Consider the following 14,245-nt stretch of genomic DNA (forward strand, 5'->3'; position numbering starts at 1 on the left):
CAAAAAAAAAAAAAAAAGTGAACACAAATCTGGATAGTCCTAGAACCCACAAACAGTCATGGTTTATTTTCTCTCTCGAGTGGATTTTTAAGCCATAGCTAAGTGAAGACAAAAACATATATACCTTGAATGAAAGGCGCGTAATCTTTGGGATAATTCTGATGTAATTAACACAGCAGAGTTGCATTAAGGCCAATGCGCAATGAGTGGAATTTTCCAACATTGATTAAGCTGGACTCGAGGAGAACTGAGTCTTTGTCTAAAAGCTGCCAAATGAAAACAACTTTGGGATATTTAAATTCAGGTTGGAAATTGGTTTGAGTAAGGGATATTTAAACCACAGCTGTTCAAGGACTGAAAACACATGAGTATATGTGCCTGCACGCGCACACACACACACACACACACACACACACACACACAGCCTTCTCTAAAAACAAGTTAGCCAAAGGTGTACATTCCTTCTAAGTTCTCATGATCAACAGATGTAAATGTTCACGGTGTTCAGATGAATTATGGACCCTAATGAGATTTCAATACTGAGCAAACAATAAAAATTTATGCATTGCATAGTTGCCGTGGCCTTTGGCTCCATGGCTAGTGTTCCACCCTTTCAACAGCTTCAGTAATATAATATCCAGCTGGCTTTGGAGGTAAGGAAAATTCGAGGGGTGAATTGAAATTGTGAGAAATTATTTGATGGATTACTTTGTCAGAGTAATGCATGGCCTTGGCATAATTACCGTGGCCACCTTAACCCTTGCGGCAGGTGGTGACAAAGGCCCGCAGGGCCTAGGTGCCGGGCAGCCCCCGCACGTGCTCCTGGCCCTCCTGGGCCCCGGTGTCCGGGGAGTGGTCGTTCTCCTGAGCAAATGCCAAACAAGCACATTCCTGTCCCAGACCGGCGAGCGAGCCGGACGGCCGAGAGGCTGCACTTTTCCCAAGAACTGTCACCTGTGTCAGAGTGAAAAGAATCAAACAAAAGGCAGACCGACCTTGAAATAAAATGGGGCGAAGTCGGGGGAAAGAGATAAATGATATCTTCTAAAGCGATACGTTTAAACACAATAGCAGACATGGGCACACTAATCTTTCTTTTTTCTCCTCTGTCTCTTTCTCTCGCTCTCTCTCTCTCTCTCTTTTTTTTTTTTTTTATCAATCCAGACCTTGAACTTAATGGTTGTCTGCCTTGTACTTTATAATGTTCAATTCGTACCATGTGATGAATAGTCTGTACGTGTCAGAGACCACGTCTGTAGCAAATCTGCTGGTGTATTTCTTAACACTGGTTTTACTTTGGAACCATAAAGTAATTACTATTTTGTGAATGAGAATAAACCTATTATGCACAAATATAGCTGTATCCAGCATCCGCTCTTTGCTCTTTGGGGAAAAGAAGTTGCCTATAGGATAGAGCAGCTCAAATTTCAGTGTTCTGAAGTGCTTTTCAGCATGGCCTTCAAGAGCGAGAGAGTGCTCCCGCCCATTTCTTGGTTTCATTATGATAACAGAAATATATTTGCAGCATGTTGACAAACTCACTGGGCGTAAACAGAGGAGTTCTAATTGCAAGTTCTTATGTTTTAACGCTAAATCGGGCGATAAGTCAATGTTTCGGTTTGGCACAGTGAACTGATGTTCTCCAAAAATAGCCTGTGACACTTTTTAAAGCAAGTCGGTGGTGTACTTAGGCTGTTCACAAAAGGCTTCATTCTTGTCTACAAATGGCAACCCTCCCCTTCCCAAGGGTGCCCAACTCAAGCGAGGTCGGAGAAAAATAGATGCTTCCTGTTTCAAGGCATTTCTCCAACTCTTAGTCTCCTCCAAAAAGCAAGATTTTGGAATTTATAGGGAAAGCATGCCTAAGAAAGGTTATCTTGATTTTCATTTAACACACCCTCCCACTGACTTTTTTAAAGGTTTGTTGTAAGTATTTCTGCATAGCTGAAAACCTAGATTCCACCCTGGAGAGATCGCAGGGCTGTTCATGTTACACTCTGAAGCCATGTGTTTTCACATCATGGCAAAACCCAAGATGTAGGCAGATCCCTTGGCCCCTGTTGGCTTTGGAATTTAGTCCTTTCCTTGTTTTCCACTGTAAACTTACACAGAGAAAGACCTCCGCAGCCCTGAATGTAAGCATGGTCATTAATGTTTTCCCACACATGCCAACAGTATAGCTAAGCAAGACCCAGGAGTAAGGGAAGGAACAGGGCAGAGGTTCATGAGTGTGGTGGATGGGCGTGAGGACCTCACTAGGGTGCCCCAAGTGCCTTCCCAGAGGCGCCCACTTTCCTGGAGGACTTGGTCAGCACAGTGACCGTGGCGGCCGATTCAGAGAACCCCCTCCCCAACAAAGGCAGCTCTAAACTTTATACGACCCTCCTTCAAAACCATACACGAGGATGGTTACGAAAGTAATAACATCAACCCTTTCCTTCTATAATGGTCACTATGTGCTAATCACTTCTTGTGGCTTATCTCATTTAATCCTTCCTACAACTTGATATGATAGGTATTATTAGTATCCTGAAACCCAGTCAAGTAAGGACTTTGTCCAAGGTTACGCAGCTGAAGAGTGGCAGAGAGCCAGGATCAAACCCAGGCAGTCTGGCTGCAAGGCTCACGCTCCGCCTCGTATGATGCCATCGTCCAGCCTCCTGGCGATGCCTGCTCTTGTCTTTTAGCATAAACTGATTCAAATTTTTCTGCCTTGTCACAGTCTCTTCCCCTCATCAATATTTTAGGGTGTAAGATTTCATTATAAGTCACTAACTCTCAGTAATTTACTGTTCTCGTGAACGACTTTGCTTATAAAGTGCCAAAGCATTTTCTACCGCAGCGCACTTGTAGAGTTTTGATAGCTGGAGTAAGCCGACAACTGGGCCGGTGCACCCCCAAGCTGCATTTTGAGGTTTAACCGAGTACAAACATCCCCAGGACTCAAAGGTTTCCGAAACTCCCTCCAGTGAGCTCATTTTGCATGCCTTTGTGAGTGCCCGTGGTCCTCGGTGGCTCTCACTGAAGCCCTATTGATATCTTTCAGTGTCCAATTTGATGGATTCCGTAAATAAAATGCCCTGAAGTATGGGGCTACTTCGATCGATATTTTTTGTGTTAGAAATTGAAACAGAAAAAAAATTCTATTTTCGAATTCACTTTTAAATTGTGACAATCAACTGATTACAAATGAACAAAAAAGTGTATGAAAAATAACCGTATTTCCTAAAACTGAATCAGTGAGAAGGGGGCATTGTTTTATGTTATTGCAAATCTCTTTAATGTCTGGCTTAACGGAGGACAGCTGGAGTCTCATGTGCTTCTGCACTCCATCTGTTGTGATGTCAGTCATGATGTCGAACCTCTAGAAAACTCGACACTTACGAGAGAAGGAGAGTGGAAGGGGCAAGTAACATCTTAGTATTATTATAAAAATAGTTGTGATTTCATGGATCCCCTGAGAGGGTCCCTGGACCAATTTGGGGAACCATGCCCTAAAACATGGCTGATATTTACAAAACCACATTGCTCTGAGTCAAGAAGGCGTAAGTCCTTTTGTAATAAGTAGGTGGTATCCTAGGGTATGAACCAGTTTACCTTTCCGCGGCATCTCCAGTGCTCCTCCGCGCTCACAGGCAGAGGTTCTCTGCCCCTTTCTTCCAGATTTGCTGTAGGCTGAGCCACACCACACTCATGCTCATTAGATGTCAGAACCCCACGTCTTGTTATCCACTAGGCCATGAGCTTGCTGTGGACACAAACCAGGTCTGTCTAACTCATGCCCTAGAATCAAGCACATAATGCCTGGCACAGGATAGGTGAATTTTGCTGAAATGAGTAAAGTTCAATGATAAAGATATTGGTAAACAATCCAGGCAAATGCGTGTTGATTTTTTAAATTCAAATATTTCTCCTCTTTCTCAATATCATTCATCGCCTTATCAAATATCTGCTGATCTCTATAATACGCCAAGCAGTAGAATAGGTAATGGGCTACAACAAAGACCAATGCACCTTGCTCTTATGCACTTGCATTTCATAGAGGAGGCAGTCAAGGAAAAGAATAAATAATTCCAGACTGAAGGAAATCAAGAGGCTGCCATTGCTAAAAAGGGAGACAGGAATGTAGGCTATTTCAGTCTGAAAGATTGTCTTTACTATTTCATTTGTACACCATCTGCCTTGAAACCGAGATCAGCCATTGCTGTTCTACAGACTTTGTGTTTAACAGTTGTGTTGAGATGTCGTTTACATACTATGAAATTTACCCATTGCAAGCATACAGTTCGATGATTTATAGTAACTTCATAGAATTCTGCAACGATCACCATGGTGAATTTTATTTAAAAAAAATTTTTTTTTAATGTTTATTTATTTTTGAGACAGAGGGAGACACAGCACGAGTGGGGGAGGGGCAGAGAGACAGGGAGACGCAGAATCCGAAGCAGGCTCCAGGCTCTGAGCTGTCAGCACAGAGCCCGATATGGGGCTCGAACCCACGAACCATGAGATCATGACCTGAGCCGAAGTCGGATGCTTAACCGACTGAGCCACCCAGGCGCCCCCACCATGATCTATTTTAAAAATATTTCTATCACCCCCAAATGTTCCCTCATGCCTGTTTGCATTGAGTCAATTCCTGCTCCTACCCCCAGGCCCAAGCAATCACTGATCTGATTTCTAGATATTTCATATGAATGGAATCATATAATACGTAATCTTTTATGTCTAGCATCTTCTGCTTCGCATAATGTTTTTGAGCTTCATTCCCATTGCAGCATGTATCAGTTGTTTGTTGCTTTTTATTGCTGAGTATTATTCCATTGTTTGCCTGTATCACGTTCGGTTTATCCATTCACCAGCTGGCAGACACTTGAATTGTTTTGAGTTTGGGGCTATTGTGAATACGCTGCTATGACCCTTTGCATGCAGGTCTCTATGTAGACATATGTTTTCATTTCCTTTGGGTGACACTTGGGTAGAATCAATGGATCATATAGTATGTATATGTTTAACTTGTTTTTTTTTTAACTGTCAAACTCTTTGCAAAGTAGATGTACCATATTACATTCTCACCTGCAGTGTGTGAGGACTCCATGTTCTTGGTATTGTTAGTCTTTCTGATTAAAGCCACTTAGTGGGAGGGGCGCCTGGGTGGCTCAGTTGGTTGAGCGTTAGACTTCGGCTCAGGTCATGATCTCCCGGTCTGTGCATTCAAGCCCCGCATCAGGCTCTGTGCTGACTGCTTGGAGCCTGGAGCCTGCTTCAGATTCTGTGTCTCCCTCTCTCTCTGCCCCTCCCCTGCTCATGCTCTCTCTCTGTCAAAAATAAACATTAAAAAAAATTTTTTAAGTCACTTAGTGGGATAGTATGTTGTACTATCTCATTTTAATTTACATTTTCTTAATGACGAAGGATGTTGATCATTTTTTTCATATGCTTATTAGCCATTTGTATGTAGTCTTTGCTGAAATGTCTATTTAGCTTTTTTCTAATTGTATGGCTTTTTAATTGAGTTGTTTGTCTTCTTAGTACTGGATTTTGAGAGTTTTTATTTTTATACTTCTGGATACAAGTCTTTTATTAGATGTTGGTTTGCAAATACTTCCTCTCAGCCTGTAGTTTGCCTTTTATTTTCTTAACGTTGAATTTTTAAAAAGTAAAAGCTTCTAAATTTGGCAAAGGCAATTTATCAATTCTTTATTTTATGGATCATGCTTTTAGTGTCTTACCTAAGGAAACTTGGCCTATCCCAAGATGACAAAGATTTTCTTCTAGGTTTTCTTTTACAAATTTGATAGTTTTAGCTGTTACACTTAAGTCTATGTTTCATTTTGAATTTTTGTGTATAGTGTGGGATAATGGTCTAAGTTCATTTTTTCAAAATATGGGCATCCACTCTCCTAGTATCTTTGTATTGCCTTGGATCCTTTGTCATAAATGTAAAGGTTTCCTTCTGGGATTTCTATCTGGTTCCATTGATCTACATGTCTGCCTTTATACCAATAAAGACTACATGATCTTGATTCCTATAGCTTTATAGAGTAAGTTTGAAATCCAGTGATAGAAGTCCTCCGATTTATTGTTTTAAAAATTGTTTGGGCCATTCTAGTTCTTTTCATTTGCATATATCTTTAAGTATTCACTTTTCAAATTCCACCAAAAAAAAAAAAAAGAAAAGAAAACAAAGCCTGCTAAGATTGCATAAGGCTTGCATTGAATTGAATATTTGTCAAATTAGTAGAGATGTTCCTCTTTCCTTGTCTATGTTGGTAATTATGTGTTTTTCATCTTCGTTATTCTAGCTAAAAGTTCATCAGTTTTGTTGATCTTTTCAAAGAGCCAACTTTTTATTTCATCGATTTTCTGTATTATTTTCTGTTTCCTATCTCATTGATTTCCGCTCTAACCCTTACTTCTTTTTTCTGCTTGTGCTGGGCTTAATTTGCTCTTTTTCTAATTTCTTAATGTGGTAGCTTAGATTCTTGATTTGAAACCTTTCTTTTTTCCTGATTAGACAAATATCCCTCTGACTTCTGCTTTACTTGTATCCCACAAATATGGATCGTTTTGTTTTCATTCATTTCAGACCATTTTCTAATTTCCATTGTAGTTTCATGTTTGATTCATGGGTTCATTAGAAGTGTGTTGCTCAATTTTCTAATATTTGGGGATTGCCCAAATTACTTTTTTGTTGTTGTTGTGAATTTCTAATTTAGTTCTGTTGTGATTGGAGAACACGCTATTATTTCAGCTTTTTTCAATTTACTGAAATTTGTTTATGGCCTATATGTGGTCTAGGCAGGGACATATTCCATATAATTTTGAAAAGAATGCATATTCTGCCATCAAGTAGAATGTTCTATGAATGTTAATTAGGTCAAGTTGACTGATAGCGTTGAAGCCTTCTATCTCTTTACTAATTTTTTGTCTAGTTACTCTATCGGTTTTCTTGAGAGGAGTATTGAAAGCTTCAAGTATAATTATTGAACTCTCTCTTTTCATCTGTCAGTTTGTGCTTCATGTATTTTAGGAATTGGTTGTTAGGTGTGTATATGTTTATAATTGCCATATCTTCCTGGTGCATTTCATATTTATTATGTATTATCTCTCTTTGTCTCTAGGCATATTTCTTGTCCTAAAGTCCATTTGTCTGATATTAGTGTAAACACTCAGTTCTCTTATGGTTACTGTTTGCATGGTGCATATATTTCCACCCATAACTCTCAACCGATATGTGCTTTTGAATCTGAAATGTGTCTCTCGTAGACAGCATAAAGTTGAATTTATAATCTGTCTGACAATCTATCATATGATTGGGGTATTTAGTCCCATAACATTTGTACAATTTTTTATCTTGTTGGATTTATGTTTTGTATTTTGCTATGTTTTCTATATGCTTCATGCCTTTTTTCCCCTCTTTCTCCTTTTCTGTTTTCTTTTTTTAAAGTTTATTCATTTATTTTGAGAGAGAAAGAGTGCATGTGCACTAGCAGGAGAGGGGCAGAGAGAGAGAGGGAGAGAGAGAGAGAATTCCAAGGAGGCCGCTTTGAGCCTGCTGCGGGACTCAAACTCACAAACGGCAAGATCACAACCTGAGGCAAAATCAAGAGTTAGATGCTTAACCGACTGAGCCACCCAGGTGCTCCTCTGCTTTCTTTTTTAAAGCATTTTTTTTGTGCACCATTTGAATTATCTGCTGATATTTAGACTATGTTTGTGGTTATTATTTTCTTAGTTTTTGTTGTAGGAATTGCAATATATATCCCAACTTGTCCCAATCTACTTCAGCATATTACTAACTTAATTTTAATAAAATCTAGCAATTTTATCCAATATAGCCAATTTCCTCCCTTTTCCATAGATATGACTATGATTGTCATATCTATATATGTTATAAACCCCAAAATACTAAATTATAATTATTGCTTATGCAATCTTTATTTTTTTTTTTTTAAAGAAATGAAGGGAAGAAAAGAGAAAAGACATAGCTAAGCCGTCTTTTATATTTACTCACATATTTACCATCTCCAATGCTCTTCATATCTTTCTGTGGAGTAGAGTTGCCATCTGGGGTCATTTCCCTTCAGCCTAAAGGACTTCATTTAGTATTTCTTATAAGGCAAGCCTGCTAAGAAAAAAACTTTCTCATTCTCTGTTTATCTATAAATATCTTTTTGTCACCTTCATTTGGGATGGATAGGATTGCTGGGTATAGAATCCTTGGTAGACAGGTTACCCCCACCCCACCCTTCTTACCACTTTGACTGTATGGTTCCATTGTCTTCTCCCTCCACTGTTTCTTTTTTTTTTTTTTTAATTTGTGTAATGTTTATTTATTATTGAGAGACAGCGAGAGACAGAGCATGAGCATCAGAGGGGCAGAGAGAGGGGGAGACACAGAATCAGAAGCAGGCTCCAGCCTCTGAGCAAGCTGTCAGCACAGAGCCTGACGTGGGGCTCGAACCCACAAACCACAAGATCTTGACCTGAACCAAAGTTGGACGCTTAACTGACTGAGCCACCCAGGCACCTCATCCCTCCATGTTTCTGATGAGAAGTCAGCTACCAGTCATGCTGTCTGTTGTTTGCCCTGTACGTAATGAGCTATTTTTGCTTTGCTGCTTTCAAGCTTTTCTCTTTAAGCCTTTACTTATTTAAATATATTTTTCTGCCACTTTCTCGCTTCCTCCTCCTGGGACTCCCATTTCACATGTGTTAATATATGTTTATCACTGTGCCACACACGTCTTTGAGGCCCTGCTCATTGTTCTTCGATCTTTTTCCTTTCTCACCTGCAGATTGGATGATTTCCATTGACAAATGTTCAAATTCACTGATTCCTGTTCGTGTAATTTATGTCTTTTTCAACTCTAGAACTTTTGTATAGTTCTTCTTTCTCTGTTGAGATTCCCTATTTGTTGAAGCATTGTCATCATCATTTCTGTTAATTCTTTAAACAGTCTCTTTAATTCTTTGAATGTTTATAATAGCTGCTTTGAAGTCTTTGTCTGCTAAATCCAACATCAGAGCCACTCACAATCCATTTGTATTGACCACTTTTAGTCTCCTAAATGTAGATCACCTGTTTTTTTTTTTTCTTTTTTCGTCGTGTCATAATTTTCTGTTGAAAACTAAACGTTTTGGAGAGTATGCTGTAACAACTCTGAGTTCTGATATTTTTAAATAGCTCACCTGAACGTAGTCTACAGGATTCATCTCCCCTGCAGTCTGCTCATTTGTTCTCTTTTTTGTTTGTTTTTTTATTTCTTATTTTTATTTTATGAGCCTGGCTTTCCTAGGGGTTGCCCCTTTATGTGCACAGCTTAGTGGCCAGCCAATGACCGGGAAGGGGTTGTGCTCACAAACCTCAAAGTCATAAGTCTTCTTCCGTCCTCTGCCGAGCGATCTATATGGGGGTTGAGGAAAACATTCAAAGAGGCTGCACTTTGAGTCAGTCACTCAAGGCTGCCGTGACTTTGACTTTTTCCTGGGGTCTCTCCGATCTCCCCAACACGTGCACATACTTTGCTGATCGACAGGAGATGCGCAGAGAGCTTATCTGGCACCTTCTGGCTGTCTCATTTCCAGGATCTCTCTGTCACATTTTTGGTTGATCTGTCACTCGGCAAACCCAAACTGTGACCTCAAGCTAGCGGAACTCTGGGTTTCCCCTTGTGTAGTTCCCTATCAGGTTTGCTACTTTTTCTGTCGGTGCCACTGGGCATGGCTTTTGCCTTCTGCTCCAGGTCAAGTCCACTTTCTCTGGCAGCCCCACCCTGGCAAAGCCATCATTCTAGCCAGCTGAGCTAGGGGAAGCGGTGAGGATGTTCTTACACAAAGTTCTCCCGGCTTTCTATGAATAAACACTTCTCAATTTCTTTTTTGCCTTTGCTCATTATCCAGAGCACTGAGAGGATTGTTTTCACAATTGTCCAGTTTTATACTTGTTCAGGGAGAGCGAACTTACCGACCTCTTCACTCATTGCTGGAAGTCCCCCAGTAGAAAGGAGTTTTGCTACTCTCTATTAAGTGCGTGTTTGGGGGCGCCAGCCTGGCTCGGTCAGTGGATGTGACTCTTGATTTCGGGGTTGTGAGTTCGAGCCCCACACTGGGTGTGGAGTTTACTTAAAAAGAAGGGGTGCCTGGGTGGCTCATTTGGTTAAGCGTCCAACTTCAGCTCAGGTCATGATCTCACAGTTCATGAGTTGCAGCCCCATAGCGGGCTGTCTTCTGTCAGCACAGAGCCCGCCTCAGATCCTCTGTCTCCCGTCTCTGCCCCGCCCCTGCTTGTGCACCCTCTCTCTCTCTCTCAAAAATAAACAAACATTAAAAAAATAATAAAAAATAAAAATACAATAAAATACTTTAAAAAAAGATCTTTAAAAACCTAAGTACATAAAATAAAATGTGTATTTGTGTAAAGTCTGCAGGATGTGATTGTAACGGAAGACCTCATCCTTTTGTCCGTCCCACCCTCTAGAGTTTGACCCCCAAGTCTTCTCCGCGTGGGCTTACGCCCGCTGAAATTCAAGGCAGCCTTTTTGCCCATGAACTGACCCAAAGGCAACAGGTGGGACCTGTTTTCGACAGAACTGTTGAAGAAAAATGGGCTAGTTGTCAGCTTGTTTCACTTTCATTTAATCTCTGTCATCTGGGAATACAATGTAGCTAGTATCAGGCCCAACAAAAGGTACATCCTGATATTACTTTCAGTTTTTTGTCTAGACAGAGAAGACGAAGCACTTGAATATCAGAAATGCCTACCACGAAAAATAAGAAAGACGGGCTCAGTGGAAGGCCAGAGGGGGGTACCTCTGCTTGTTCACTTTTTCTCTCTCTATTCTCTTTTTTTTTTTTTTTTTTTTTAAAGAAAAAAGTTTAAACCCCACCACCCACTCATCAGGTGATTGGAGACCGTAGTTGTAAAAATGTGCTGCAGGCAGAAGTTCTGAAAAATCCCAGAAAGTGTTGAAAACATCTCTAAACAAGGTATTTTTCTCCTGCACCTTTCTTGCTAAAGGTCCCAATTGCTGCCAAGTAAACCAGTGAGAGCGTTAGCTGCCAAATAAAAAATTTATGACAGTGTTTGGCAAAGGACTATCTCGCTGCTTGTTTTATACATTTCCACAAGGCACTTGAAGGCAAGCCGCTTTTTTCCTTCCCCTCCCATCCCCCCGCCCCCACTTTGGGCACAGATACCTTCCCGATCTCGGGTCTCGGTCTGTTTTCGAATAAAAGAGCAAACTCCTATAAAGTAGGATTAAACAATGTAACTCTTTCCCTCTTCAGGAACCTCTGAAAATGTGAGGAAAAATGTTTCCAAATACGTGTTGCGTGCAAGGGAGGGAGACGTGCTGGGTCTAGCTGGTTTAGGACAGACACATTTAGGGTCGCCCGGGGGGCTCGGCCGGTTGAGCGTCCAGCTTCGGCTCAGGTCACGATCTGGCGGTTCACGGGTTCGAGCTCCGTGTCGGGATCTGGCGGTTCACAGGTTCGAGCTCCGCGTCGGGCTCTGTGCTGACAGCTCGGAGCCTGGAACCTGCTTCGGATTCTGTGTCTCCTTCTCTCTTTGCCTCTCCCCTGCTCCTGCTCTGTCTCTGTCTCTCAAAAATAAATGTTAAAAAAAAAAAAAACAAAAACGTTTGGAATCGACACATTTATAGGCAAATGAGCAAACACCTTTCAGTTAATGACTTTAGACTCTTAGTGGCAGAGGGAAGCTTAGAATTCCCTCAGTTCTTACGCACTTGCACACCCCCAACACTTTGCGGAGAAGGAAATGCGGGCCCAGAAGGGGACTGTGTTCTCCCTAAGGTCACACAGCCGAGCTCCCCGGGGATGGGAGCCTGGCTCTCGCCCGGGTACCATGCTTCACCCGCAGCCCAGCACGGATTCTGTTGGCTGGGGATTTTCACACACGTGCACTTACAGCATATTTTACGAGCCTCAGAACTCAAAGCCGTTCTGCTTTATGAAAACTAAAACATCTCCTTCCCTAAAATTCTTTTAAAACTCTAACACATGAAAGCTGAGTCCAGACAAGGGCAGTGATGCTACCACAGTGGCATTGCCCGCCCATATCAGCGAAGCCTCCTGGCTCAATCATTAAGTGTTTACCTGAACCTTTAAAGGGGGGGGGGGGGGCGGGAGGGAGGTGCTATATCTAGGGAAAAAAAGGTTTTCTTAAACCAAGTTGGGACGTTGCGAGTACTAAGCACATAGGCTGGTGAACACCCCGAAATATTTTGCCTGCCTGTCTGAGAAAGCAAAATTATCCAGCCGCAGTCTTTTCAAAACAGTTATCAGGTTATGCCTTGGGTTGTTAATTAGCGCCGTTTAGCACACATCCCGTCCTTCTAACTCACCCCAAAGCGTTGCTGCACCCTGGTTCCTGGGCCCCAGGCCGCTCCTGCCTGTAGAGGCGGCCACGGTCCCTGTCACACGCGAGAAAGCCCAGGGCCGGGGCTGCGGCTGCCTTTTGCTGCGGCTGCGTGAAGGAAGCGAGCGTTATTTGATATAAAGTACTGCGGACAGACCAGGAGTAAGCGGATTATTTCAGACAGTGTTAGGAGGTAACTGGAGGAAGATTAGCTCGACACGAGGCAGCTATCATAAGCAAATTAGAAAACCTCCCCAATTAGTACAAGAAACCCAGATTTGTGCTGTTTGTGATCTTCCGCTGAAAGGCAAAGTGTCGATGTTATGGGCTCCAGTCTTGATTCAAGTTGAAATGTTGGCATTTCCTATCAGGGCATGTTAGCATCTGAGGCTGTGTACTGGCCTAATAAATGAAGTAAATCCCTGCTCTCCTCCACTGCCAAGCAGTCCTCATTCTGACGTTCTGTACGTTGGGTAATGTTTTATTTGGCCCTGGAATAATCTCCAGGGCATATTATAATATTTCTATACTGGGAATATTCAACATGACTCCCAGTGTCCCACACTTGATCTTTCTTTTGTTTGTTTGTCTTAGGGAACATGGATCATGCTGAAGTCATAAAAATGGAGCGTGCAAAATGCCAGATGCTACAAATGCAATTAGATACTTAAAAATAGCTTCCTTGGTGGCACTGCTTGAAATCTGAACCAGGCCTTGTTTTTCCAAACGGGGCGACACCTTTCTGCTAAGCTGCTGCTTGTGTCTTAGACCAGAGGCCCGGGTCCCCTTCAGAGCACCATGCAGATGATCAGGTCATTCTAGAAATCAGACCAGGCACTACTGTCCTGTCAACATCATGGCAGTCCCCGGCAGGTTTTCTTGTTCTGGGAGTGCACCGTGTTGTCTCTTGTTTCTTGACCTCTGATGATTCGCAGTCAAGTTGCATGTGGCAGAAACCCTCAAGAGAACCGAGCCCGACTTGGGTAAAGAAAACGAGGTGTCTACCCTCCTCATTTTAAGATTTGAAATGCATTCCAAAGAAACTTTTATTTCACCAGAATTCAAACAACCACAAAGCTCAGAATTTATTTTGCAATCGTATCCAAGGAAGAAGGTGATGTTTTTGTGTATGTATGCAGGGACTGAGTCTGATTGTAAAAATAAGCACATAATTCGTTACAGAAACTAATTTGGAAAATGTGAGATTTTTTTTTTTTTTAATCTCCGTGATCCCAACACTTAGCCGCAATCATTACTTTAAGCTTATGTGTGTATTTTTCTTTTTGCAAAATCGGGGTCATAGTATACATCCTACTTAACAACCTTTGCTTTTTAGCTAATATATAATGGGCAAGAAAATTGGTGGTCTTTATGCTGAGTACAATAGTTCAAGATCCTCTGACACCTTCTGAATCATCAAGAACAAATTGGTTCAATGTAGTTTTAGTATTAATTGTATTCTAGTATTTTTTTCTGTTTTTTAATGTTTATTTATTTTTGAGAGAGAGAGAGAGAGAGAGAGAGAGAGAGAGAGAGAGCATGAGCAGGGGGAGGGCCAGAGAGAGAGAGAGGCAGACACAGAATCCAAAGCAGGCCCCAGGCTCCAAGCTGTCAGCACAGAGCCCAACGCGAGGCTGGAACCCACGAGCTGTGAGATCGTGACCTGAGCCGAAGTCAGATGCTTAACCGACTGAGCCACCCAGGCGCCCCAGCGTACTTTTTCTTTGAGAATTATCAGTATCCGAATAACATTTGTGGCCAGTCTCAATTCACTGGTGTTACATGAAATATTATCATATCACCATATTCCTTTGAGCAAAACTTTGCATTTTCTGTTTTTACATGCATGATCTAATTTGAACA

At 41.7% G+C, this 14,245-nt stretch overlaps 1 protein-coding gene across 5 annotated transcripts in view; it reads left to right on the forward strand.

The window, feature by feature from the left end:
• VTI1A (vesicle transport through interaction with t-SNAREs 1A) overlaps positions 1–14,245 on the forward strand; it is a 361,732-nt gene that overhangs the window by 316,736 nt on the left and 30,751 nt on the right. The window contains exon 9 of one of the 5 annotated variants that reach the window (XM_019813824.3): positions 12,977–13,891. The exons of the other annotated variants lie outside the window; for them this stretch is intronic. Within the exon in view, the coding sequence (XP_019669383.1) occupies positions 12,977–12,995 (19 nt within the window). The 3' untranslated portion in view covers positions 12,996–13,891. Of the gene's footprint in view, positions 1–12,976; positions 13,892–14,245 lie in introns of those variants that run through there. 5 annotated transcript variants of the gene reach the window in all.

This window comes from Felis catus, chromosome D2 (assembly GCF_018350175.1).
Source record: "Felis catus isolate Fca126 chromosome D2, F.catus_Fca126_mat1.0, whole genome shotgun sequence".
Classification (NCBI taxonomy): domain Eukaryota; kingdom Metazoa; phylum Chordata; class Mammalia; order Carnivora; family Felidae; genus Felis; species Felis catus.